The sequence below is a fragment of the Zea mays genome, chromosome 1 (assembly GCF_902167145.1).
Source record: "Zea mays cultivar B73 chromosome 1, Zm-B73-REFERENCE-NAM-5.0, whole genome shotgun sequence".
NCBI lineage: Eukaryota > Viridiplantae > Streptophyta > Magnoliopsida > Poales > Poaceae > Zea > Zea mays.
Window position 1 is genome coordinate 234,050,513 of NC_050096.1, and position 26,485 is coordinate 234,076,997.

General features: G+C 45.6%; 3 protein-coding genes across 4 annotated transcripts; 2 read left to right on the top strand and 1 right to left on the bottom strand.

Moving 5' to 3' along the window:
* The first annotated feature begins 10,786 nt into the window (after positions 1-10,786).
* On the top strand, positions 10,787-19,815 carry LOC100273973 (uncharacterized). The gene is made up of 15 exons (NM_001360507.1): positions 10,787-11,410; positions 11,932-11,991; positions 13,928-14,051; positions 14,163-14,231; positions 14,316-14,414; positions 14,694-14,760; positions 14,969-15,033; positions 15,265-15,353; positions 16,223-16,347; positions 16,430-16,530; positions 16,985-17,198; positions 17,698-17,852; positions 17,976-18,098; positions 18,235-19,212; positions 19,315-19,815. Exons 1-15 carry the CDS (start codon positions 10,896-10,898, stop codon positions 19,564-19,566), a joined length of 3,036 nt encoding a protein of 1,011 aa, NP_001347436.1. The 5' UTR covers positions 10,787-10,895; the 3' UTR covers positions 19,567-19,815.
* A 699-nt stretch (positions 19,816-20,514) lies between these two features.
* LOC100282479 (Ubiquitin-40S ribosomal protein S27a-like) lies at positions 20,515-21,261 on the bottom strand. Its single transcript, NM_001155388.1, has one exon. The coding sequence runs from the start codon at positions 21,157-21,159 to the stop codon at positions 20,689-20,691; it is 471 nt and encodes a 156-aa protein (NP_001148860.1). The 5' UTR covers positions 21,160-21,261; the 3' UTR covers positions 20,515-20,688.
* A 3,070-nt stretch (positions 21,262-24,331) lies between these two features.
* LOC100282370 (uncharacterized) lies at positions 24,332-26,263 on the top strand. Of its 2 annotated transcripts, none has more exons than NM_001412105.1 (4): positions 24,332-24,616; positions 24,714-24,767; positions 25,290-25,409; positions 25,805-26,263. In NM_001412105.1, exons 1-4 carry the CDS (start codon positions 24,581-24,583, stop codon positions 25,937-25,939), a joined length of 345 nt encoding a protein of 114 aa, NP_001399034.1. In that variant the 5' UTR covers positions 24,332-24,580; the 3' UTR covers positions 25,940-26,263. The 2 variants fall into 2 exon arrangements, with proteins under 2 accessions (NP_001399034.1, NP_001399035.1); NM_001412106.1 differs by having other exon boundaries at positions 25,808-26,263.
* Positions 26,264-26,485: the final 222 nt, after the last annotated feature.

Here is a 26,485-nt window from a genome sequence, read left to right on the forward strand (position 1 = left end):
CATTCCTCAAACCAAATGGCATAGTAATATAGCAATACATGCAAAAGGGTGTGATGAAAGAGGTTGCGAGCTGGTCGGACTCTTTCATCCTGATTTGGTGATACCCTGAGTAGGCATCAAGGAATGACAGGGTTTCGCACCCAGCAGTGGAATCCACGATTTGATCGATGCGAGGCAGAGGGTAGGGAACCTTCGAACATGCTTTGTTTAGACCAGTGTAGTCTACACACATCCTCCATTTCCCACCTTTCTTTTTCACAAGCACAGGGTTGGCTAGCCATTCGGGATGGAATACCTCTTTGATGAACCCTGCAGCCATCAGCTTGTGGATCTCCTCGCCTATGGCTCTGCGCTTTTCTTCGTCGAATCGGCGCAGAGGCTGCTTCACGGGTCGGGCTCCGGCTCGGATATCCAGCGAGTGCTCGGCAACATCCCTCGGTATGCCAGGCATGTCCGAGGGACTCCACGCAAAAACCTCGGCGTTCGCACGGAGAAAGTCGACGAGCACTGCTTCCTATTTGGGGTCGAGCTCGGAGCCGATCCGGACTTGCTTGGAGGCGTCGTTGCTGGGGTCGAGAGGGGCGGACTTGACCGCCTTTGCAGGCTCGAAGTTGCCGGTGTGGCGCTTCGCATCTGGCACCTCCTTGGAGAGGCTCTTCAGGTCGGCGATGAGGGCCTCGGATTCGGCGAGGGCCTCAACGTACTCCACGCACTCCACGTCGCATTCGTACGCGTGTCGGTACGCGGATCCGACGATGATGACCCCGTTGGGGCCTGGCATCTTGAGCTTGAGGTAGGTGTAGTTGGGGACGACCATGAACTTGGCGTAACATGGTCTCCCTAGCACTGCGTGGTAGGTTCCTCAGAACCCGACCACCTCGAACGTGAGGGTTTCCTTTCGGAAGTTGGAGGGAGTCCCAAAGCAAACGGGCAGATCGAGTTGCCCAAGGGGTTGGACGCGCTTCCTGGGGATGATCCCGTGAAAGGGCGCCGCACCGGCCCGGATTGTGGACAGATCGATCTGCAAGAGCCCGAGGGTCTCGGCGTAGATGATGTTGAGGCTGCTGCCTCCGTCCATGAGGACCTTGGTAAGCTTGACGTTGCCGATGACGGGATCGACAACATGCGGGTACTTCCCCGGGCTCGGCACGCGGTCGGGGTGGTCGCCTTGGTCGAAGGTGATGGGCTCATCGGACTAGTCTAGGTAGACTGGCGCCGCTACCTTCACCGAGCAGACCTCCTGGCGCTCCTGCTTGCGGTGCCGAGCCGAGGCGTTCGCCACTTGCCCACCGTAGATCATGAAGCAGTCGTGGACCTCGGGGAACTCCTCTGCTTTGTGGCCGTCCTTCTTGTCGTTGTCATGGCCTTTGCCACCTTCCGCCGGGGGCCCGACCTTATGGAAGTAGCGCCGAAGCATGACGCACTCCTCAAGGGTGTGCTTGACGGGACCCTGATGATAGGGGCACGACTCCTTGAGCATCTTGTCGAACAGGTTGGCCCCTCCATGAGGCTTCCGAGGGTTCCTGTGCTCGGCGGCGGCGACAAGATCTGTGTCGGCGGCGTCGCGTTTCGCTTGCGACTTCTTCTTGTCCTTCTTCGTGTCGCGCTAAGCGGACGCCTCGGGGACGTCTTCCTGCTGGCGTCCCTAAGGCTGCTTGTCCTTTCGGAAGATGGCCTCGACCGCCTCCTGACCAGAGGCGAACTTGGTGGCGATGTCCATCAGCTCGCTCGCCCTGGTGGGAGTCTTGCGACCCAGCTTGCTCACCAGGTCGCGGCAAGTGGTGCCGGCGAGGAACGCACCGATGACATCTGAGTCGGTGATGTTGGGCAGCTCGGTGCGCTGCTTCGAAAATCGCCGGATGTAGTCCCGCAGGGATTCTCCTGGCTGCTGGCGGTAGCTTCGGAGATCCCAGGAGTTCCTAGGGCGCACGTATGTGCCCTGGAAGTTTCCGGCAAAGGCTTTGACCAGGTCGTCCCAGTTGGAGATCTGCGCAGGAGGCAGATGCTCCAGCCAGGCTCGGGCGGCGTCGGAGAGGAATAGGGGGAGGTTGCGGATGATGAGGTTGTCATCGTCCGTTCCACCCAGCTGGCAGGCCAGTCGGTAGTCCACGAGCCACAGTTCCGACCTTGTTTCCCCCGAGTACTTGGTGATGGTAGTCGGGGGTCGGAACCGGGTTGGGAACGGCGCCCGTCGTGTGGCCCGGCTGAAAGCCTGCGGACAGGGTGGTTCGGGCGAGGGACTCCGATCCTCCCCGCTGTCGTAGCGTCCCCCACGCCTGGGGTGGTAGCCTCGGCGCACTTTCTTGTCGAGGTGGGCTCGATGGTCGCGGTGGTGGCGCTCGTTGCCGAGGCGACCCGGGGCTGCAGGCGTTGCGTCCCGCGTGCGCCCGGTGTGGACCGAGGCTTCCCGCATGAATCGAGAAGTCGCGGCGCGATGCTCCGGGGGGTAGCCCTGCCTTCGGGAGGCAGAGCTTTCGGCCCGTCGGACCGCGACATCCTCCAGGAGATTCTTGAGCTCTCCCTGGATACGTCGCCCCTCCGTGGTGGATGGTTCCGGCATCGCTCGGAGTAGTATTGCTGCTGCAGCCAGGTTCTGGCCGTCCCCACTGGAAGCTGGGGGCAGCCTTGCCCTGGCGTCGTCAGCGATGCGGTGCTGGACGTCCTGGGCCAGATGACGCGCTTCTCCGGCTGGTGCTCGGCCTGCCCACTCCCGCCCGATGTTCTGCCGGAGCTGCACAAGTTGTCCTGCTTCCTCGTCGAGCCTGGCCTGCATCTCGCGGATTTGCTCGAGCTATGTGTCCTGACCCCCCGCAGGGACTGGGACCACAACTAGCTCCCGAAGGATGTCAACGCGAGGCGCAGGCCTAGGGGGATCGCCGCCCTCCGGCATACCAAGGTGGTTGCCTTCGTCGAGACCCCCTAGATCGACGTGGAAACATTCGCGACTTGGGCCACAGTCCTCGTCGTCAAGCCTGTGGCCACCATCGGAGTAATTGGAGAGGCAGTAGTCACATGCAGCCATGAAGTCTCGCATGGCATTGGGGTTACCGAGCCCGGAGAAATCCCAACCAGAGTCGGGCTCGTCATCTTCCTTGGAACCCGGGGGCCCGTAGGTCGAGACGGTCGTCAGTCGGTCCCAGGTTGACCACATATGGTACCCCGGAAGGTTAGGATATGCCTTTATGAAAGCATCCACCGAAGCGGGGTCGCTTGGTGGGTCGAAGCTGAATCTAAAAGGCACAGGGTGGAAAACGGACGGTACCTCCTGATCGACGGATGGTGTCGAAGTCGCGTCGGGGACGGACTGCACCGTTATCTCAGGTACGAGGCTAACGCCCATCAAGTCCTTCGCGAGCGTGCTGGCGTCATCCGTCCGCTTGGGGTTGGCGTGTTGCGGGGAAACGACGCTCGTCTTCGTCTCAGACGCGAGGTCAACGCCCGACGTGTCCCCCGCTGGGGCGCCGGCGTCGTCGACTCGCTCGACAGCCAACGAGGTGCCGCCTCCTACTTGGCCATGGTTGCCCCGCCTCCTCCTCCTGCGGCGGGGAAGGTGACGGGACAAGCCCGGATGCTGCTCTTCCACCACGGGGGAAGACGTCGTCGATTCCGTCGCCGGCGGGCGGGCTGACAGCCGCCATTGTCGTTGTCGCGCGGCGGAGGAAGGAGTACCATGTCGTAACTGCCGTCGAGGGACATGAACTCGAGACTCCCGAAACGGAGCAGCGTCCCGGGCTGGAGAGGTTGTTGGAGACTACCCATCTGGAGCTTGACGGGAAGCTGTTCGTCAACACGCAGCAGGCCCCTACCTGGCGCGCCAACTGTCGGCGTTTTGACCCCGGGGGGTCCCTGGATTGACGAGTAAATTATCGCTGCGTGTCCCAGCCCAGATGGGTCGGCGCGAGATGGAACACAAGGGGGAAAAAGGGAACTGCGGCTCGTGTTATCCTGCGCCCAGGGCGGATGCGCTTGCAGTAGGGGGTTACAAGCGTTCGCGAGGGAGAGAGAGAGAGCCTGCTCGTCAGCCCGTCCTCCCGCAGCCACCTTCCCGTACGAGGGCCCTGGACCTTCCTTTTATAGATGTAAGGAGAGGGTCCAGGTGTACAATGGGGGTGTAGCAACGTGCTAACGTGTCCGGCAGAGAGGAGCCAGAGCCCTATGTACATGCCGGCGTGGCTGTTGGAGAGGTGTTAGTGCCCTGTTCATGTGATGTCGTGGCCATCGGAGGAGCGCTTGAGCCCTGTAGAAACACAGCTGTCGGGGCTGTCGGGTCCTTGCTGACGTTTCCTTGCTTCCATAGGGGGCTGAGAACCACCGTCGTCATGGGAGCACGTGGGGTGCCATTATTACTTGTTTACCGGGGCGAGCCAGATGGGACGCCGGTCTTGTTCCCTGTAGCCTGAGCTAGCTAGGGGTAGGGTAATGATGTGCCCCCTGTAACGTGGTCGGTCCGAGCCCAAGGTCGGGCGAGGCGGTGACTCCTCCGAGGTCGAGGCTGAGTCCGAGCCCTGGGGTCGGGCGAGGCGAAGACAGTCTTCTGAGGTCGAGGTTGAGTCCGAGCCCTGGGGTCGGGCGAGGCGGAGCTTCCTATGGCGCCTGAGGCTGGACTCGGCGGCTGTCAGCCTCACCCTGGCGGGTGGCACAGTAGTCGGAGCAGGGCAGGCAACGCTGTTTTCCTGTCAGGTCAGTCAGTGGAGGGGTGAAGTGACTGCGGTCACTTCGGCCCTGCCGACTGAGGAACGCGCGTCAGGATAAGGTGTCGGGCGATCCTTGCATTGAATGCTCCTGCGATACGGTCGGTTGGCGAGGCGATCTGGCCAAGGTTGCTTCACTGTGAAGCCTGCCCGAGCTGGGCCTCGGGCGAGTCGAAGGTGCACCTGTTGCTTGAGGAGGCCCTCGGGCGAGGCGTGAATCCACCTGGGTCTACTGTTCCTGCCCGAGGCTGGGCTCGGGCGAGGCGAGATCGTGTCCCTGGAGTGGACGGAGCTTTGACCTGTATTGCACCCATCAGGCATTTGCAGCTTGTGCTGATGGTGGTTACCAGCCGAGTTTAGGAGTTTTGGGGTACCCATAATTATGGTCCCCGACAGATAGTTTCTCTTTTCCCCTAAAATATTTATTGTGATCAAAGCTTTTAGGAGCTATTGGAGATGCTTTTAGAGCAACTCCAAAAGCTCCATTTTATTAGCTCTAAACATTAATTTAGAGATGATGACACTAGGACAGACGCTCTAAGAGAGGTTATGTATAGTCTCCAAAAAAATACAACGCCGTGAAAAACTCCTCCCACATCCCACAAATATCTGCATCATGGCTCCTCCCCGATCGACCATGAGGCACTCCTTTCCAACTCTCCGATTCCTGTTGTTGGTGGCGCGCGAGGGCCTCGCGGTGTAGCCACCACGGTCTTCTGCGCTAGTGTGGCAGAGACAATTATAGTTTGGCAGCAGCAAGGTGCATTAGGCTATCCGCACTCATACTACTCTAAATTTCTATCCTAAAAGAATATTCTGTCCTGTTCAACAAAATTCTTTATTCTACACTACAATCCTCCGCACTCATGTTTATTCTATATCTCAACCATATAGCAATTATCATATATAATATTATTTCTTTCCAATTCTCTTTTTCTCTTTGCACTCAACTGTTGAAAGACACAGGTTGTATGCGCGTTTACACGAGTAGGAGGGAACAAACTCTACAAATAGCGTTTTTCATGTTCTCTCAAATTTTACATTAGCATTTACATAGTGCTGCTGCACCATATATCTACTGCATATGTATACCGTTTGATTTGGCGTTCATCACTGAGGCCAGCCTTAGTCCCTGTCCTTCACCCAGCGACGGTCCTAACAAATTAGGGGTCCGGGGCAATATTTGATATAGGGGCCTTACTATAATAGTATATATAATACATATTGGTAATAAACATGTAAAAACATATCAAAAATTCATCGTAAGAAAAAAAATATAAATATGTGATTACCTTAAAATTGTCTTCTAACATGTCTCGAAGCGAAGTCATTGATAATAGCATCAGTATCAATTTCATCTAATAATATTTTCTCGATGCATAAAATAGCCAAACCATTTAGTCTTTCTTGAGACATTTTGGACCTCAAATAATTCTTCAGCAACTTCAACTTTGAAAAACTTCTTTCAGCTGATGCAACGGTCACGGGCACAGTAAATAAAAGTCGATAAGCAATAGCAGTATTAGGATAAGAATCCACTTCTCTAACATACTCAAAAATATCCATGGAAGACATTGGCTTATCTGATAAAGTCAACTGCAAAACACTAAGCTCTGAAATTAGATCATTTAGATCAACATCTGATGAGCCATCAAAAGAGAAAGTGTTTGCAAATTTGGTGCAACATTCTCTTAGTTCAATAGTATCCAAGGACTTCAAGGTTATGGAGTCCATCAAAAATCCAAATATGTCTTTGAATGATTGGAGTTCTTCAAATCTACTTTTTAATGAACTAATTGCAATATCAACCATGACCAAAAAATAATTAACTTCAAAAGCTTTTTCAGCTTCAAGATTTGCTTCCTCACAATCAGTTTCATCATATTGTTTCTTCCTCTTAGCATGACGTTTTACTGGAAATGATGGCTCTACACCCAATTCAGATGCAATCTCTTTGGCAATGATCAAACTAGAAGCAAATCCATTATTTCTATAGTTCTGAAAGTAATTCACTGTATCTTCTATTCTCATTAATGTAGCATCAATGCACATGGATGAGGATTGCAACTGCTTGCTCACTTTGTTTACTGTAAATAAAATATCATACCAAATAACCATACCAAGTATAAAATCAAAGGTACCAAGAAGATCAAATAAATTTTTTGCATCACTCCTATCCTTTGGTTCGGTATCCTTATCGGTACTCAACTGAAGCAAAGCTGACCTTATCTGAGGAGCTTGAAATCTTATTGCTTTGACACTTTTAATCCGACTCTCCCAACGAGTATTGCACCATGACTTCACAGTTAAGCTTTCAACATGATCCTTCAAAACATCCCATCTTTTAGTAGAACTAGAGAACAATGTATATACTCGTTGCACAATCCCAAAAAATGAAATAGCTTTGCCACAAGATTTAGCCATGTCACAAAGTGTAAGATTAAGACTATGACAAGCACATGGCATAAATAAAGCTCTTGGATTTATATCAAGCAGTCGTCTTTGCACGCCCTTGTGTTTTCCTTTCATGTTAGATCCATTATCATAACCTTGACCCCGAACATCTTCAATATTTAGGCCAAAGGACTTAATGGAATCAAGTAATGAATTAAAAAGTCCCTCACCGGATGTATCATCTACCTTCATGAAACCCAAAAAATACTCCTCAACTTTACGAGTAGACATGTTAACACATCGGATCAACAAACTCATTTGTTCTTGATGACTAACATCAGGGGTACAATCAAGGATAACTGAAAAATATTTGGCCTCTTTAACAGTGTTTATGATAGATTTAGTGATGTTAGAAGCCAAAAGAGAAATCAACTCATTCTGAATTTTATGACTAAGATAGTGATAATGAATCTCATTGTTTTGAATACGTCTGAGGTGATCTTGCATAATCAAATCAAATTCAGCAATCATCTCAACACAAGCTAAGAAATTACCATTTTGATCATTGTAAAGTTGCTCACTTGGTCCTCTAAAAGCTAAATTCCGCTTACCAAGAAATTTCACAACAACAATTATTCTTTGTAAAACTTGCCTGATACGCTCTTTCTCCTTTGTGATTTGTTGCTGAATGTTTTTGTCAATTGTTTCATGCTTACCAAGCCTCACCCTCAGTTCATTCCAAGAGTTCATGCTTATAATATGTTGTATACTACCCTCATGTTCTTTCAACCTCTCATTAATATGCCTCCAATCTCTGAACCCCTCATGACCCAATGAACTCTTGCAGTTTTCTGTATTGAAAAGCTTGCATGAAAAACAAAACACTCTATCAACGTGTTTAGAATATACCAACCACTTTCTATAATAAACTTCTCCATTGCTCATCTTTCTAGAGTAATGAGTATATGAAAAATGTCTGCCATTGGTATCCAAAGGAAATTCAATATTTTCATCTCTGATGGGTCCCTTCTCTACTAATATGTCCCTCGACTTGTTATCAAGATTATCCCAATTTCTTGGATCATAGATATCTTCAGTAAAAACAGGTTGTTCATCAACACTAGCATTTTCTGTAGGAGGTGAATTAACCATAGGCTCATGATCACTCACATTGTTATCATTCCTATCGGTGTCAATATTTTCTTCTGGTGTAAAGCCCTGATCTTCTGGGTTATTATCAGGTTGCTCCTCTATAGCAACTACAGCCATCTCATTTTGATTCCTTGAAGTTCTTGAATTACTAGGAAAAAATTTGTCCATAGCTCCTCTCTGTGTTTCTATGAACTCATCTGCTCGTTTCTTCCTCTTTCTTTTCTCAGAACCGGATGGATACTTTCTAGATGACATGACTATATGCTGAAATTAAAAAAATAAAATTATGAATTAAAGCTATTGATTAGTTACAATAATAAACTTAAAGAATTATTACTGATTATGGAGTACTTAGTACAGAAATTTCGACAAGTGTCTGGCTTACATCGAACGAAGAGCAAGAGCTGATAATAAAATATGGCTGCTGGGTCGGCGTTCCTTTTCCCTTTTGCCGAATTGCCGTTTCTCTCTTCTCTCTGCTGCTGGGTCGGCAGTCGCCGTTTCTTGGGGTTTGGGCGCCGTCACTGCGCGTCTGCGCCGCGAGCCCGCGAGGCCGCGATGGTGCGGGGCTGCGGGAGGAGACGAGGAGTCCAGGAGGACGTGGGTCGCGGCTGCCGGCGATAGCCCTGAGGCGATGAACGGAGGCAGAGGCAAGTTAATGAAGCGAACGCCGGAACGCGATCTGCTCTGCTTCTGGGCTTCCTGGCGGCGTTTCTGTTTCTGCTTCCTATCTTTTTCCGTGATCCGCTCCTTCCTCCTTTCCGTGATCTGCTACTTGCCGATTTGTTTCCATATCCTAGTTATATAGTCTCAGGGGTGGGGCCCATCATCGCGGGGGGCCCGGGGCGACCGCCCCGCGCGCCTCCCCTCAGGGCCGTCGCTGCCTTCACCGGCACCTACACTAATGGATCAGCATTTACTAATAAGCTGTTTGATTTGAGTAATGAGCTAGTTCATTATATTTTCACTCCTCACTTTTTTGTTTGGTTTGTGGAATGGATTGAGTTGATCCACCATCACCTTATTCCTTATAATTATTTAATTAGTACTAATATAAGGAATAAAATCATCCTACCAAATTTGAGAAATGAATCCATAATGCACCACCACATTTTGGATGGAGTAATTCCTCAAACCAAACACCCCCTAAGTTTCCAGAGCGCTGCCGCTGACAAGGACCTCCATGTCCTCCGATGGCAGCCCTGGCGGCGAAGATTCAGATTCACTGGTGGAGCAATACCCTTGCAGCGCCCCCCTATGCAGCCTTTGAACATGCTGGTATGAATCTAATGCTTAGTTACTCTAGTCCCTAACTATACTGTATCTATCATATATTCATGGAGTGTTGTAGTCATTGCTACGATTCTTACCATGAAACTGGGAACACAATAACATGAGAATACGATGATAATCAGGTCTAGATTTTTTAAAAAAAAGAGGTAGTCAGTCCAAAATCAATGTGTGTCTTCCTAGAATAACCGATGGCTTGACTAAAAAATTATCATTAACACTTGTAGATTACTGATGCTTTCTATTCAGTAACTTGCAGTTAACACAATAAGCGATGCTTGTTTTTGTTGAGCACAAATGGAATACTAAACCTCATTCGTCAAGCACGAAATATGATTGTGTTTGGAAGATAATATTGTGTTCAGGTATTCAGAATAACATAAGCTGATCACATGATGAGTTCCGAGGCAACTCAATCAACTCTAATGTACTGGGGAACTGTTGTGAGATGATACCATTTTGAGGGGAAAACAATTTTAGGAAAACCCTTAATACATAGTTTTAGGGGAGATTTTTTAAAGACTTTGGAGTTGCTCAAGCTATATCTAGCAGCTTATCTATCTCATTTTCTATTTCACTCACTATTTTAAACTCTACTATATAAATAATACAATCTATAGTGCAAAAACATGTCTATTCATGCTTGGCTAGAGATAGCCTTAGTGTGGACTGCGGTGCATGCGTCTGCGTCCGTGGTGAGAATTATTACTTATTGGGCTTTATTGGCCGACTGTCGAAGGATGACCTAGGACGTGAGATAAGTTCAGAAGGAGAAGCGACCTGCCTTTGTTTTGGTTTAGTAAGGACAAATGGACAATCACATGCTGATCTCCGCGATCTGGTAAACGAACACAAGAGATATTTATTTTTGTTAAATTTGTTAAAGATAAAGAAACGCACAGCAACCATTATTATTATTATTATGATCCGAAATCACGGTATATTATTATATATATAGTAGTAGAACAACAGATTTTAATTTTAAGGCATTGAGTTCCGTGAGTACGGCCATGTTCCCAGTCGTGGCGCGCGACCGCAGCCAGGCCAGGAGCCAGCAAAGCGAGCAGTCGACCATGTACCACGGAACGAGAGGAGAAAACGTCTGAAATAGGCGAGGGATCACGGCCGCGCCCGCGCAAGCGGCAAGGCAAACCCTTGTGTTGGTCCAGCCGCCCCTCGCCCCGCCGCACCAATCCCCCACCCCATCCCAACGCTATCCGCTGCCCTCGCCGCGCCCCCCTCCTCTTCCACCTCGTCCGCCACCCTCCCCAATCCATCACATCCCACCCTACCCCACCGGCCCTGCCGCCGCCGAGGAGGAGGTGTCCCCACCCCCGTCCGCAGAGGCAGCAGGGATCTCTACCGGGCATGGAGCTGGCGCTCGCCTCCGCGAAGCCCTCGCCTCGGGCGGCGGGGGCCTTCCCGCCACTTATCTTCTCGCCGCTTAAACCATTCCCGCTCCTCCGCTTCCCGCCGCGGAGGACCGCAGCGGCGGCGCTGCGGCTCCGGCTCCGGCTCCGCGCGGCTGCCGCTGACGCGGGCGAGACTTCCCCTGGCGAGGAGGTGTTCGGCGCGCGGCGGGAGCTAACGGGCATCCAGCCGCTGGTGGAGGCGCTGCCGCCCGCAGCGCGGACGGCGGCGGAACTGGCCGTCGCCGCGGCAGCCGTGGCGGCGGGATACGGCATCGGGCTCCGCGCGGGTGGCGGGTCGCGCGCCGTGGCGGTGGCGGGGGCGGCAGTGCTCTGCGCGGCCAGCGTGGCGGGAGCAGCTGCGGTGAACTCCGTGGTCCCAGAGGTCGCCGCCGTGGGGCTGCACAATTACGTCGCGGGCCACGACGACCCCACCAACCTGGACAACGGCGAGGTGGAGGCAATCGCGAAGAAGTGAGTAGCTCTCGTGTCTTGTTGCAGCATTGAGTTTATTGGTGAAATGGTTCGAGCTACTGCTGTGTTGCCTCCTGGTAGTCTTGTTGCAGCATTGACGTTATTCTTATATTTGGTAGTGAGCTACCTGGATCCAATGAAGTGCCCCTTAGTTGAGGTTTTTATTTTGCTCATGAACTAAATATTAGTACTTGCAGACATAATATAGTACTGTGATTAGCTCAGCCTTTTATTGTGATACGCACTTGTCTCCCCACTCCATTTCCAATAATTCTTGCACGCTTGTTTATTTGGTTCCCCCATAGTCCCATTGATTGTTGGAATGCAAGTAAATTTTGGTTTAGCTAGTTACATGTATGTTAAAAGAAGTTATATACAATTTCCATATTTGTAAGTTTTTTTTTGGTTTCTTGGGAATCTAAATTGCATAATCAGTTCCCGTTATCTCTTTTGGAGGCTAATTATTGATGTTGCTGTTGCTCCTCTTCATATATTCTTATAATGTGCAATTTTAATTTTAGATATGGAGTTAGCACACAGGATGACGCCTTCAAAGCAGAGCTCTGTGACTTGTATGCCAGGTGTGCTTCTCGGTGCTCTTGTTTTTTCCCCAGCTGGCACATGTGCTTGTGTGCATTAAGTTTTCTTAAATTCTTAAGGTGTCACCTCACCTCACGCTTTAGTCGCTTATAAGCGTAAGGTGGTAGTAAATCTCAATCGCCCCGCTTCGTCCTACCAACTTGATAACCATGGGCATAACTAGTGTTGTGCTACTCACTACTCACTACCTGTTGCCCCCTGCATACTACACTAGTTGGAGGCACGAAGGTTTCTGCAAACAATTGCAGGAAAAAGGAATAACCATAATCCTCTAGATGTAATCATACTATTGACTATATATTAAGAAGCAATTGGTCTCTGTTTTTTTAATCTATATTAAGGGACCCAGGCAAGCAAATAAATTATTGCTATTAGGCGCAGTCAGCCGGCCACTCAGTTTATTTGGTGTTTTGGGTTTGTATATTTGGTGAGCAAAATTTCAGTTTTCTGAATAGAAAACCCAGAGTTTTTGCCTCAAACCAGAACATACACTTTGTTGTTCGGTGTCTTCTTGTGTTTACTGAAGAAACGGCATGGTAACCAGGGACAGATCGCAAGGGGTAGGAACAGTGGCTAGTTTGGCGGACTTCATCACCACGGCTGGCAGCTTGCCGAGCCACGATGACCGAGGTAGTCCTGCCGAACTCCAGGGAGACTTCATTCCTCGATGATCTCCTAATACAAACTAGGGTCTGCCTTTATAGTATGAGGCAGCCACAAAAATAGGAACTGAATAACTTATTTTGGAAGTAAACTAATGCATATCTCCCTAGAATAAAACTTTCCAACTAACTCGATTTCTAGCCACGTTGTTGGTCACTTTCCTGTTTTCCGCCTGCTGCCCCTTGATTACTTTCCTGTCTTGCGCCTGCTACTTCTTGGGCTGGATCCTGGCGCCGACGCTTTTGATATTGGCAGCCCACAAAAGCGTCAGTAACAGCTTGTCATTGTCAGTGCACTACAATGTTATCAAGTCATCTAGTTGATCTTAGTCGCCATGGGACCAACCAGGTGACTAGTTGGTCCTAGTCGTCCTATATATATCAGGACTAAACTAATATACCAAATATGTACTGATGTACTATATGTCTGGAGTATAAATCAAGCAGGAAGATAACTCTAGGGTGGTGGCTGCATGTAGGCCTGCAAATTGGGTTAAACAATACGGGCCTTAGTGAATTATGCTATCCCAGTTGCAGCCTATGTCCTAAGCTGTTTGGCAATTCCATTATGTTTCTGGTCATCCACCTCTTAGTCAGATGACTAATCGGATGACAAGAAAACTACTTGACCTAAATGAGTCGTAGCCCCTAGTCAAGTCCAGGATACTGATTGGGATGACTAATCGGATGGGTTGATAACACTGGTGCACTAGCTGAGGCTAGCATACCAGTGAGTGGTGGTTGTCAAGTCATGCGCTCGTCACGGCCACCTGCATGTCCATGTGCCATCATGCCCATGTTGTGGCAGCTAGCTTTCTTGTTTGCCTGGGTCAGTTAGGGGAAGGAGCGGGGAGGGATAAGTGGATAGTAACACAATGTGGGGTCAGCTGGTCCGGTTAGGGAACAAACTGTTGTTCTCTGTACAGGGCAATTCACATGCCTAGTGAGCTACCTACTAACGAACCATCAATCCAACATATTCCTCATAAATTGCCTTCTGTGGCCAGAGCTAATATGCACAACACAAGCAAATACCAAGCTTGTTTGGTGGTGTTGGTTGTGGAATTTGTATTTGTGCATTTGGGTGGTGTCTCCAACTTTTAATGACAGCCTTTCAGTTTCGTGGATGGATGTCAACAATCTTGCCTGGGTACAACTGAACTCATGTATACAATACTCATGTAGTCATGTATTAGCATCTAGATCAGATGGGCAGTTATTTGGTCATCCTTTTCCTGACCATGCTTTTATGCAGGTATCTTTACTCAGTACTTCCTCCAGGAGATGAAGATCTCAAAGGTACAGAGGTTCAGGCAATTATAAAATTTAAAAGTGCTCTTGGGCTTGATGATGTAGATGCTGCTAACATGCACATGGAGGTATTGCCTCCCGATCTATCTCCTATGCTCTTATTGTTTTCGTCTTTGTTTCCCACATTCTCTATGTTTTATGCCAATAAGGTACATTTTCCTCTTTGATTGTTGTACTAGATTGGTAGACGCATATACAGAGAGAGGTTGGAAACGAGTGATCGTGATGCTGACATGGAACAAAGACGGGCAAGTGTCTATGCTTTGATATATGAATGAGATGTTTGGAACTTCCTGTTGGCCCATGTTATAACCATGTCGAATTTTTTGCAGGCATTTCAGAAGTTAATTTATGTGTCCAATCTTGTCTTTGGAGATGCATCTGTATTCCTACTTCCTTGGAAACGTCTGTTTGGGGTGACTGATTCTCAGGTAATTAATTATAAAAATGCTTGTTAATTTTTTGCATGCCTTCTCTCAGTTTTATGCTTTGATCTCACAGAGTTATTTGTTCTGTATTTTGAAGTTCAGTTCGTTTTTTCTGGCAACGTTGCTCTTTGCATAGTTGTTATGCTGCTTTTGATGCAGTTGATATTTCGAAGAGTTTGGACAAATGTTCATCAAGTGTTAATGCCACTACTCACAGTCCAAATAAGAATGTCTTTCTTTACTTACCATGGTATTAAGTATCATTTGACATTATGTTTCTAGATTGACATTGCTATGAGGGAAAATGCCAAGAATTTATACTCGGTGCAGCTCAAGTCTATTGGAAGAGGTAATGCTAGAACACAGTTTTGTTTAGGTGTTAGTTCAATTATAAAGTCATAGTGTCATATTATTCATAAGTTTTGCTTTATCAAGTAAATCATATAGTGTGCTGTAAAGACAGCAATATCAATTTTGTTGTTGTTATATTTATTGTTTGATATATCTCTTATTGCATCTCAAGAACATTCTGAAATCACAAAATGCTCTCGGTTTAGGTCTTGACATAGGCACACTCATTGAAGTAAGGAGAGCACAACTTGCATATAAACTTTCTGATGAGGTAACTCTTTTCTCAACTCTGTTGCTGCTTATTTGTTTTTTCTTCATTTGGGATGAAATCTACATCAGTACTTATAGAACAATGTCATTTTATATCCATGCTATGATGCATATACACTAGCTGAGAGTTTAGACAAAAATAAAAGGTCAATTATCATTGGTGCTTGGAAAAGATAATAGAGTCAATGTAAGCATGTTTTTGTTTTTAAGTGACATTCTAAATTTCTTGCAGATTGCTGCTGAGATGTTCCGTGAGCACGCGAAGCAGCTAGTTCAAGAAAACATTTCATCAGCATTAGACATCTTGAAGTCACGTATTCCGTATGGAACCTACTTACCCTTTGAGAAGCATGCTACCAGATTTAATTATTAGATGTTGTGCATAGAAACCTGAGTGATGTTCTAAGCTAGATAGCCTGTGGTTCGAAGGAAATAACATAGCCAGTTTTCTAAATCCGGATATATTGGCTTGCAATTTTGTAGATATTTCGTTATATAATGGAGAAAAATATATCTTATAAGTAGCAATGGGTAATAATCCATCTTTTACCCATGTTTAAAACACGAGACGATCCATCATTCATCTATGTGCCAACCTTTCTCACACATGGCCCTGCCATATTACGTTCGCAGCATTGTCTTGTCTATCATAAGCAACACCATAACATTATCAAATCTGAATTTTAGGTCTGCTCATATAAACTATCAGGTAGATATGCCGTCAATAAAATGGATGAGTATTTTTGGTTTATACACATGCTTTTACTAGTAGAGGAGTATTTGTTTTCATTTGTAGCAGTCAAGGAACTTGTGCATTTCTTATGAATCATGAGAAGACCATGAAGATGCATACAAATTTGCTTGACTTCTGACCAGTAATAATTAGCGAAAGAAAGAAAATCCAGAATGGCGGAGCTTGGCAGCAAGTTCAGCAGGGGCCAGACTAATAAATCAGCTAGATAAAGTAGGGAAGAGTTTGCAATTTTTAAGTTGATAAGTAGACACCTAATGGACATCACAAAAATGAGCAGGAGGGGCTATGACCATGTTGGTCTCAATGAAGTCTCACCCTTGCACGAATCCTTGTGCAGGAGTGGTCAATCCTCTGAATGTTGGCATGCCTATAAATACAGACTTACCATTTCAGAGCATTGGTGGACTTATCTTACCTCTGAACCATGTGATTGCAGGGATAGTCTAACTCAGGCTGTGGAAGAAGTGAATATTGTAATTAAATTTAATAGTTTGCTTACAACATTAAGCAAACACCCTGAAGCTGATAATTTTGCTCGTGGTCTTGGCCCTATTTCATTAGGTAAAACGGTTAAACCTTTTGCAATCATACTTTTAGTGAGCTCGGCCTTGCTTAAGACTTTTTTTGTGCTTGTCATGCATAGCTGGAGAGGATGATCACGATAGGAGAGCTGATGATTTCAAGATACTCTATAAGGCCTATGCTACAGAAGTACTTTCAGATGGAATTGTGGATGATAAGAAGGTGATTTAATTTCTAGTTTACTGATGGTGCTTGTTTTGTGTGAGGACAAATTAACATAACCTGCTTCTAGTTCTTTTTTTAGGAGAAATACAGTAGGGGAGGCCCCTACTGTTCATTTTATTTAGAAAAGAATGAATAGAAAAGGAGTTACAGAAAATGAAAACAAACATGTATAGGTGACAGGTAGAAAAGGCAGCATGCAACAGGCAACCAAGAGAGGAGAAGTGCACACAAGCTAGTCAATTGAGCTTAGCCGTAAATAAATTGAATATCTGGCAATTTGGAATAGGCCCCATCAGAAAATTTTAGCTTGATTTTAGTCGATCAGTGCAATTTTGCAATGCTGCATAGATCTTCATCAAAATAATAGATCACCACCATCTTATACCAGCATCTTGTTGTTATTTATTCTGTAGTATCTCAACCGAAGTTTTTCTGTGCTTAAAAAATGCAGCTTTCCCCTCTGAATGAACTGAGAAACATATTTGGACTGGGGAAGCGGGAAGCAGAAGGAATCTTATCTGATGCCAAAGCTCACATATACAGAAGGACACTTGCTAAATCATTTAACACTGAATTAGCTTCAGTCCATAGCAAAGCAGCATTTCTCCAAACTCTTTGCGAAAAGTTACAGTTTGATCCTGAACTGGCTAGTAAGATGCATGAAGGTACCATCTCGACATTGTTTTCTTCTTATTGCAACATTAATTCCACAGCGCTGCTATCCGCTGTGGTAAATAAGGGGTTTTGCTCAGTGACAATTTGTTATACAAGGCATCTATACACTAATCTCTGTGCTGTCATGCTGATACTTCTGCATTGTTATTTTAGACTGCTATATTGTCAAAACTATACCTTGACTGCAGGAGGTATTGTATATGTTTTGGAAAGGTAACTTGTGTTTGGTTCAAATTGAGCGTATTGCCTATGATCACGGATGAAATTCACCAACAAAAAAGTATTCTACAAATGTTTTGACCAGAAGAAGCTTGCATCTATTTTCATAATAATAAAACTACGAATTGTATGTATAAGTATATTAATACCATTCAAACTAGGGCCATTCCGAGTTATGGTGTTAGATTTTAATTCAAAAAAAATCTGGCCTTGCCAGTATTCTGTTTGTATTCAGAACATCATGTTTACTAATTCCTCTTCAAACTTCAGAAATTTACAGACAGAAGCTTCAGCAGTTTGTAACTGATGGAGAGCTGAGCAAGGAGGAAGTGGAAGCTCTGATGGCATTCCAAGTGCGTCTCTGCATCCCTCAAGAAACTGTGGACGCTGCACATACTGAGATTTGTGGGCAACTGTTCGAAAAGGTGACTCTAAATCTTTTTGATTGAACTCCTTTGTAGTGGTTTAGATTTTGTTCCATATCTTGATCAGGCAAAGCTGATGGCGTGTTCTGTATAAGTGCTCTTACATTTGTTAGGACATTGCAGGTTGTCAAAGAAGCCATTGCATCTGTTGACGGATATAATGCTGATAGACGTGAGGCTGTTAGGAAGGCAGCACAAAGTCTAAACCTGAAAACGGAGGCTGTCATGACGATCTTTAGTAAAGCAGTATGTACATTTCCTTTGAAAAATGACACTGCCTTATTTTCTTCTGTTCTCTGATATATGCTATGTGTTTTCTTTTACATATATTCTTTCAGCAAAGCTAGTTCACTATTCTAAGTTGTCACATTCACATGATCAGGTACGGAAGTTATTCTTGAGCTACATTCAGAGAGCAAAAGAAGCTGGAAACCGCATTGAAACTGCAAAAGAACTGAAGAAGTTAATTTCCTTCAACATAGTTGTTGTTACCGAGCTTTTAGCTGACATTAAAGGAGAACTATCTCCAGTTGCTGAAACTGAAGCATCAAGTGCAGCTTCAGAATCTGAAGGAGAGGATGGTGAACATGAATGGGAATCATTGGATACACTGAGGAAGACTAGACCTGATAAAGAGCTCAAAGAAAAGCTGAGAAAGTCAAGCCAGAAAGAGATAACTCTCAAGGATGACATTCCATTGAGGGATAGGGCTGAGCTGTATGAAACGTACCTGATGTTCTGCATCACTGGGGAGACGACTAATGTATCATTTGGAACAGCTATCTCTACAAAGAAAGATGATTCAGAGTTTTTAATGCTAAAGCAATTGGGTGACATACTTGGTTTAACTCGCAAAGAAGCTCAAGATGTTCACATTAAGTTTGCAGAGAAAGCTTTTGTGCAACAGGCGGAAGTAATTCTTGCTGATGGGAAATTAACAGAGGCTAAGGCTGACCAGCTTGCTAAGATTCAAAAGCAGGTCGGTTTGCCTACTGAACATGCACAGAAAATCATTAAGGGTATTACAACGACAAAGTTATCTTCTGCAATTGAAGCCTCTGTTGCTCGGGGTCAGATCGGTATACAGCAGGTCCGAGGATTGAAGGAAGCAAACTTCCAACTAGATAGCTTGATTGCGGAGCCGCAGCGAGAAAGCATTTATAGGAAAACTGTTGAAGAGCTCTTTTCTTCAGGTACAGGGGATTTCGATGAAGAGGAAATGTATGTGAAGATTCCAGCTGATCTCATAATAAGTTCTGAGAAGGCCAAGTCAATTGTACAGGATATTGCAAAGGTTAGGTTGGAGAACTCCCTTGTCCAGGCTATTGCGTTGCTTCGGCAGAAGAAGAGAGATGATGTGGTATGACATTAAATCCCTTTTTATTTGTTCCTTGAAAATTCAGTTGTCCGGAAAGTTAATGTAATGGCAGTATGTGTGCTAACTATAAAATTCCCATTGCAGCTTTCATCTCTGAATGACATGCTCGCATGTGATGCTGCGGTCCCTGCATCACGACCCTTGTCATGGCCCACACCAGGAGAGCTAGATGATCTATTTGCCATCTACCTGAAGAGCATTCCTAAGCCTGAGAAGCTATCAAGGTTGCAGTACCTGCTCGGCATTAGCAACGAGAAGGCTAACGAGATGCAGTACGCAGCCTCGGAGGGATCGCTGCCGGTTGCAGCTGAAGAGAAAGAGGAGTTGGCGTTCTAGGAAGGGAGACAGTTTTGTTAGGGTAGCCACCGGAGTTGAGGTCCCTTGCCAAGGAACGAACGAACTTGGTGCCTGTGGCGGACAGCTGCTATTGTAGCTAGGCGCATACATGTTTTTGGAAAAGGAAATCGACGTGTAACACTGACATATTTATTGCATGTCTATCTGTATAGACAAGTCAATAACACCGACGCTGTTAGGCTGTTGCATTCCACCAGGCCACACTGGAAGCGTTTTGTTTTCTGGTTCATTGTTTCTCTTTTGGTTTAAGAATGTATTACAGCTATGACTGCCACCCTTGCTTATAACCTGGATTTGTTGTTAACCTACCTGGAGTGCTTAAGGGCCCGTTCGGTTCTACCCGGATTGTTTGTGTAACTTATAAGTTTTGATCGCTGGAACGTTCCGGGATGGAATCCGGAAGAAACGAACACGGCTAAGGGGCAGTTTGGAGCCTTCTGTTGCTTACCATCAGCAACCTCTTTGCAAAATGTGAAATCTCTCTGTTTTACTCCTCCATGTCTTAGCCTATAAATCAGATAGATATGTCTACAAATCAGATAAGATGTCTTGCTTGTATGCATCAGTTGGTCTCTACAATCCAGATTTGAATCCAGATTTGCGAGACATTAAAGTCGATGATAATATATATGTTGTTTGTTTAGGTTTGCGAGACATTAAAGTCGATGATAACATATATGTTGCTTGTTTAGGTTTGCGAGACATTATAGTCGATGATAACATATATGTTGTTTGTTTTTATAGAATTGTTGTATCGAATATTTATGTGTCGTGGTGTCGTTACTAATTTACATAGACGGCTACAGTTACAATCAAACGGAGATGAATCAATAGGGGTAAGTAATCGCATGGCGAACAATAACACGCCTTAATCTAGTCTAAAGTTGCAGATACCTGTTTTAAGAAAAAAAACAAATAGCCACGCCCTATAACATATTCACTCAATTAATTTATTTTTAACTAAAACACGATAAATAAAAAAGAACGAAAAAAGTATAAGATAATCTATGTATCTAGACATAAGTGCATATCTAGAAAGGTAAAAACGCTTTGTCATTGCAAATGGGGGGAGTACGAAGCGACCTAGCTATCTGCCGCGCTCTAGTTCTGGATGACGAAGGTGAGGCCGCAGCTGCCGCAGACGTGCCGGTCGGCGTGCGCCGCCATGAGCACGCCTGGGCCGCACTCCGGGTTAGGGCACTGCATGCGCAGCCTCTCCACCTTCCCCGTGGCCTCATCGATCCTGTACCGCCCAAGCACGGCGTCGAGCCCGGGGTTCTTGTGCTCGTGCGTGCCCTTCTTAGGAGTGGTGAACGTCTTCCTATTGCGCTTCTTGGGGCCGCCTCCGAGGAGGCGGCAGCACAAGGACAGCATCGTCTCCTTGGGGATGTTGTAGTCAGCCAGCGTGCAGCCGTCGCGCAGCTGCTTCCCCGCGAAGATGAGGCGCTGCTCGGCCGGCGGGACGCCCTCCGACTCGTACACCTTGGCCTTCACGTCCGCCACCGTGTCCGAAGGCTCAACCTCCAGCGTGATCGTCCTTGTCGACGACAGCGTCTTCACGAAGATCTGCATCTTGGCCACGATCCCTGCCTTCTTTCCGCTTTCCGCGGCAGCCAGAGTCTATCGAGATCCCGGCGTGCGGCGGCGGGTTGTGCGTGTGAACTCTATTTTGATCTGTAGCCAACAGCCGTGCGGTGGATTTATAGAGGCCGGACTCTCTCTCCTGTGCGGGTATGCGACGTCCGATCAGAAAAGAACGGTCGTGATTGAGACTGGGAGATACCGACTCCAGACCCAGGAGGCCAGGACGGCGCACGAGTATGATGACACGGGCGCCGAGGTCAATCAAGATAGGCTAAGGCTATTTTCAACATAATTCTTCTGTCACCCTTTATTTTAAACTTTATTTTATAAACAATATAATTTATATTATAAAATAGTACTTTACACGATCATTTACACTGTCCTACTGAAGATAGTATAAGACTCTGCAACCATTTTTTCTAAATTTTCTCTTTATATAACACTATCTTACCACAACAACAATATTCTCTATATTACTATATCCTACAAATATATAATACAATTTTTATTTTAACTATCATAACTATCATCTCTCAATCCTTCTCGCCTTTTCTTTTCATTCAACCGCAAGAACTACTTTTTGCTCCAAGTAATGGAAAATTTTAAATTTTAATTATTTTCAAGGTCAAATAAATAATATTATTAACAAAAATACAACACTGTATAGAGCCTTGTTGTTTCCATAATACTCTATATAGTATTATAGAAAATTTGAACCATACAAACTTGTTGTTTCCATAGGAAATTTGAGGCTCTATAGGAAATTTGTTCTGGAAATTTCTATGCTCCAATATATGACTTTCTATAGTACTATATAGAGCCTCAAATTTCCAGATTCAAGGACGTAGAAAATCATGTGAATAAACATGCGGCTAAACATTTTAATGTTTATATGGTTCCAGAACACCAAGTTTGTACACTGAAATTAAACAATAACCATATAGCATTTTCATAGCACAAATAGAAACAACCACTACACAATTCGTACAAGCGAAGAGAATCAACGCCATATTCTGAAACAACATCATCAGGTTCGATGCCATTCCCTTGACTTTTACTCATCTGGTAGGCACGATCATTCAGTCAACTGTTTGGATCATCCTTCAGAACATAATGATCTTCAACTTTTGTAACATTGCAAAGAAAAAGTAGAAAAGAATCAAACTACAAACTTTTATTGCACGAATTGGTACTGAACACAAGTGCCAGACGTAGACCTTGTCTGCAACTACTTTTTCTTGGTATTTTAGCTGAGGCTGCAGAAACCCATCTTACCTTCATTGTCTCTATACGCAGTATACTCAAATATATTACAACATTCATTAGCAACAATAAAATCATTCATGAACATTTACAAATCTGGTAGAAACTTGTGGCTTCTACTTCTCCTAGTATCAATCCTCGATTTATCAGGCACTTGAAGGCCTCTTTAGTGGAGACCACACCCATGTCAAGAACCTATAAAACATCACTTAGTTAGAATTAAGGCTAGACAACAGTGTATGATACAACAAGGGAGAACACCACTGAAATACAGATATTAACCATCCCCATATTTTCTAAGAGCAACGAATTTTGGCTAACAGGACCTGAATTTGAGATGTATATTGTATAGCTTTAAAAATAGCCAATTTAGGAGTTCATGATATTAACCAAAACTTCAAGCACCAAAAATACTACTCATCATAAACCAGCAAAATTAATAGTACAAAAACTCAACCACGTAGCATAGCCCTTATTAGAGTTGACACATGAAACAAGGATGCTAAAAGTTCCCTATGTCTGGGAACCGGATCTAGATGTCGTCTAAAGGTGGGTGAATAGGCGAATAAAAAATATCACCAAAATCTTGGAACTCTTATGCTACTCGAAAACTGATCGCAGCGGAAGGAAGACCACATCGAGTAGGTCACCGCGGAATCGAGGTCCCTGTCTCGAAGTAACCTGCACTTCAAGAACAATTTATACCACAGATAAGTAGTGAAGCGTAAATAGTAAAGCAATCAAAGTAGAGAGACAGAGAATAACACAACACAGAGCACACATTAGATACAAGGATTTATCTCGTGGTTCGACCAAGCCTAAAATGCTTGCCTACATCCACGTTGGAGTTAGCCAAATCTTGCCTTGGAGTATGTCACTCCATCCTTCGGTTACTCAGATATGTCAAGGTGACAGACAAAGCCTTCTACTATGTCAATGTCGAGTTACACAGAGACGAGGCTGTCACAGACGTCGGCAACTCTCCGATTGAGTAACAGTATGCTCAAGATCTTGCTCTAACTGCAGTAGCACTACTCTACTCTTTCTTAGCTTATAACTGCGCCAACACACAAGCTAGAGAGAAATACACAAGAGATGGAGACATAATTGATTTGCAATATGTCTACACTTGTATGTTGCACTTGGGTGGCTTGGACATCTCAATATGGGTGCCTAAGGGGTCTTTTTATAGCTCCAAATGAGCCATAGCTGTTGCCCCTTGCCCCCTTCCTTGTAGAAAATCCTGAAAACTGCACTGTTCGCGGGGGTATCGGACCTGGTCCACGTGCCCCTAGTCCGGGATCTGATCTGATGGGCACCGGACCATTCCGGTGACGTCAACTAGACGTTGGTTCCAGCGCCCGTTGAAGAGAGCCGTTAGAAGCGGTGCAATGTACCACCAGACCAACATTATTCATGGTCCGGTGCACCTAGCCGCTAGTTGGGCCCACTACACAGTCGGTCCGATGAGCCACCAGATTACTACTGTTCACGGTCCGGTGCGTTCAGACATGCCGCAGTGAGGCTCTTTTCTCCAATTCTTCTCCAATAGATCTCAACTCATGGTAGGACTTTCCTATGACTTAGACACACATAGTTAGAGAGTAATCCAATTGACTAAGTCTCAGGAGCTTACCTCTTTCTTAATCTTTCTCTAGCTTTTCTGTTTCTCCTCAAATGGAGCCCAGAATGACACATTGTCTTTTTCATTGTTTGCCCTTTTTGGCCAGTTTGAGGTTGATGTTAGACTCCAAAACTTTAAGTCTCTATGACTTGATCATTATTACTATCTATGAGCTCCAACATCCTACAACAGTCATATGTTTTTTATAGCAATCTGGAAACTTCATTTAACCTTCGCACAGCATTAAAACTTTAAACATGACACGGGCCTATCAGCCATCGTTTGGCCTATCTAGCGCACGAGTCGGAGCAGGCCGAGCAGCGCACGGCACGGCACGGCACCGAGCCCGACCCGGGACGATGAAACCGACCTCAACCAAACAGGCACGTCGCGGTGGGATCGCACAGGACAACGAGACGTCTGACGGCGTGAGGCTGAGACCAAAGGAGAACAGAGACGGAGAGGAGCGCGGCGGCCCGGGCGCCGGAGCCTGGAGGGTAGGGGAAGAGAAGAGAAGAGGCGATGGCGTCAATCGGGTCCTCCAACATCGGATTCCAGGTACTTGCGTCGCCCCATGTCCCGCATGACGGCTGGTAGTTTCCTGATTGGGCACCCTGCTGCTTAGGGTTTGATTCGTTTCTTGAACCTGTTTCAGCTGCTGAAGAAGTCTGGTTGGAAGGAGGGCACTGGCCTTGGAGCGCAGGAGCAGGTCTGTGTCTGGATCCTTGCCTAGTCCGCGTCACAGTTCCATATTTCCATTTTCCCCAAAATTTAACGTCGACGGATTCTAGTGGTATTTGCTGTCACTCCGTGCGGTTTCAGCGTTATTGCGTTCCTGCACACTAATCGCGAAATAGGCTGTCTGAATTTTATGGGCTTTTGACAGACCAGTTCAGAGGGCAAATGGCATGGAGAAATAACTGTTATTTGTGCTCGCTGATCACATGGATTTTTGTAATTTACTAATTTATTTGTTCTTCTCCATAGATTATACTCCAAATGTTTAGAATGGTCCTGTTATCCTGTGTTAGCTTAGTAGTAGTGTAGTTTACGCTGATTCAGTTATCTTTCTCATCGATGGGTTTGATCAAGAGTTGCTGTTTGGCGATCTTAGTTAAGATAAGAAATTTATGGTTATGTGGCACTTGATCAAGCCAGTGCACAGTTTAGATCTGCACTGTTCTTCTGTAAGTTATTGCTTACTCACTAGCCTCAATTGTTTGTGGAACAGGGAAGGTTGGAACCTGTAGAGACTCGTGTTAAGAATAACAAGCGTGGTATAGGTTCTAAAGAACCAAAACCACAACCTAAGGTTGAGGATGACATTGAAACACATCCTCAAAAGCCCAAGGTGAGCTAATGACGTGATTGTTTCGATACATTTGTTTTTTTTACTGCAGTACAGATGATACATTTGTTTTTTACTGCAGTACAGAACTACAGATGTTGTTCCACTTTTCTTGTTAATCTTGACTTGGTTTTTGTGGTAGTCTACCATACTGCTGGCTTCTTTGATTATTTGACTTACTGAATTCTATTGTGTAACTTACAACGGCTACTTTTTTTACAGACACCTACACCCTCCTTGCATTGCCTTGTCCAATATTTGCATGATTTAGTAAATATAATAGACAGTACTGTTTCTTTGTTTATTAAGCGTTCATATACCTTAAACTGTCTACTTTTAGTCATCACCTTGCCTGAATCGGGTTCTAACTTACTGTTACATACATGTCACTGTTGCAGCAGGAAATGCAATCAAAGAAAAGGGCAAAATTAGCTGCAAAGAGGATAAGAAAACTGCAAGAAGAGGAGAAGCGCTTGAAAGAGAAGGAATTCGAGATGGCTTTTTTCAGGGAATTTTGGCCTGATAATGTGTAAGGCAGAAACTTCAACACTTGACAATGTAGCTGCTGACTTTGCCTGATATAGTGGATGTATAGGCTTGCAAAACGCTTGGCCTACAAAATGTTACCCCATTCATTCCGTGGATGATTTCACACATGATTTGTGGCTAGGGTTGGCACAAAGCTGTTCATCCATGTAGTGGACAAATCTAGTGTAGAATTGCCCATGCTATGTGATCTTGTAATTTTTATACATTATAAATCTTGTTTTTTTTTGTTCATATAACTGTGCTCAATATTTTGCCTTGCCAATGCAAAGATTTAAATCTAGGCTCAGAAACCAGGCAATAGTTCACTATTTGTTATGGGCTTTTCTTATATGTACTCCATTAGGCCATCTCTAGCACTCGTCTATATGGTCTATGGTGTAGAGTTTGAAATAGGTGGGATAGAAAGGCAGATGGAGACAGCCTTACCCACTGTAGAAGGGAGGCAAACCATTTCAACTGTGTTCTCTTATGTATATGGAAGCCTTATATATTTTTTTCTCGAATGCGTAGGAGGACTGTGCATCATTATA

Excerpts from the sequence above, each read along its gene's own strand:
- LOC100273973 (NM_001360507.1), top strand. The coding sequence starts at position 10,896 with ATGGAGCTGGCGCTCGCCTCCGCGAAGCCCTCGCCTCGGGCGGCGGGG. Across the intron at positions 14,052-14,162 it reads CTGCTAACATGCACATGGAG|ATTGGTAGACGCATATACAG; the intron begins GTATTGCCTCCC and ends TTGTTGTACTAG. Across the intron at positions 14,415-14,693 it reads TTGGGGTGACTGATTCTCAG|ATTGACATTGCTATGAGGGA; the intron begins GTAATTAATTAT and ends TTATGTTTCTAG.
- LOC100282479 (NM_001155388.1), bottom strand. The coding sequence starts at position 21,159 with ATGCAGATCTTCGTGAAGACGCTGTCGTCGACAAGGACGATCACGCTG.
- LOC100282370 (NM_001412105.1), top strand. The coding sequence starts at position 24,581 with ATGGCGTCAATCGGGTCCTCCAACATCGGATTCCAG. Across the intron at positions 24,617-24,713 it reads CCTCCAACATCGGATTCCAG|CTGCTGAAGAAGTCTGGTTG; the intron begins GTACTTGCGTCG and ends AACCTGTTTCAG. Across the intron at positions 24,768-25,289 it reads GCCTTGGAGCGCAGGAGCAG|GGAAGGTTGGAACCTGTAGA; the intron begins GTCTGTGTCTGG and ends TTTGTGGAACAG.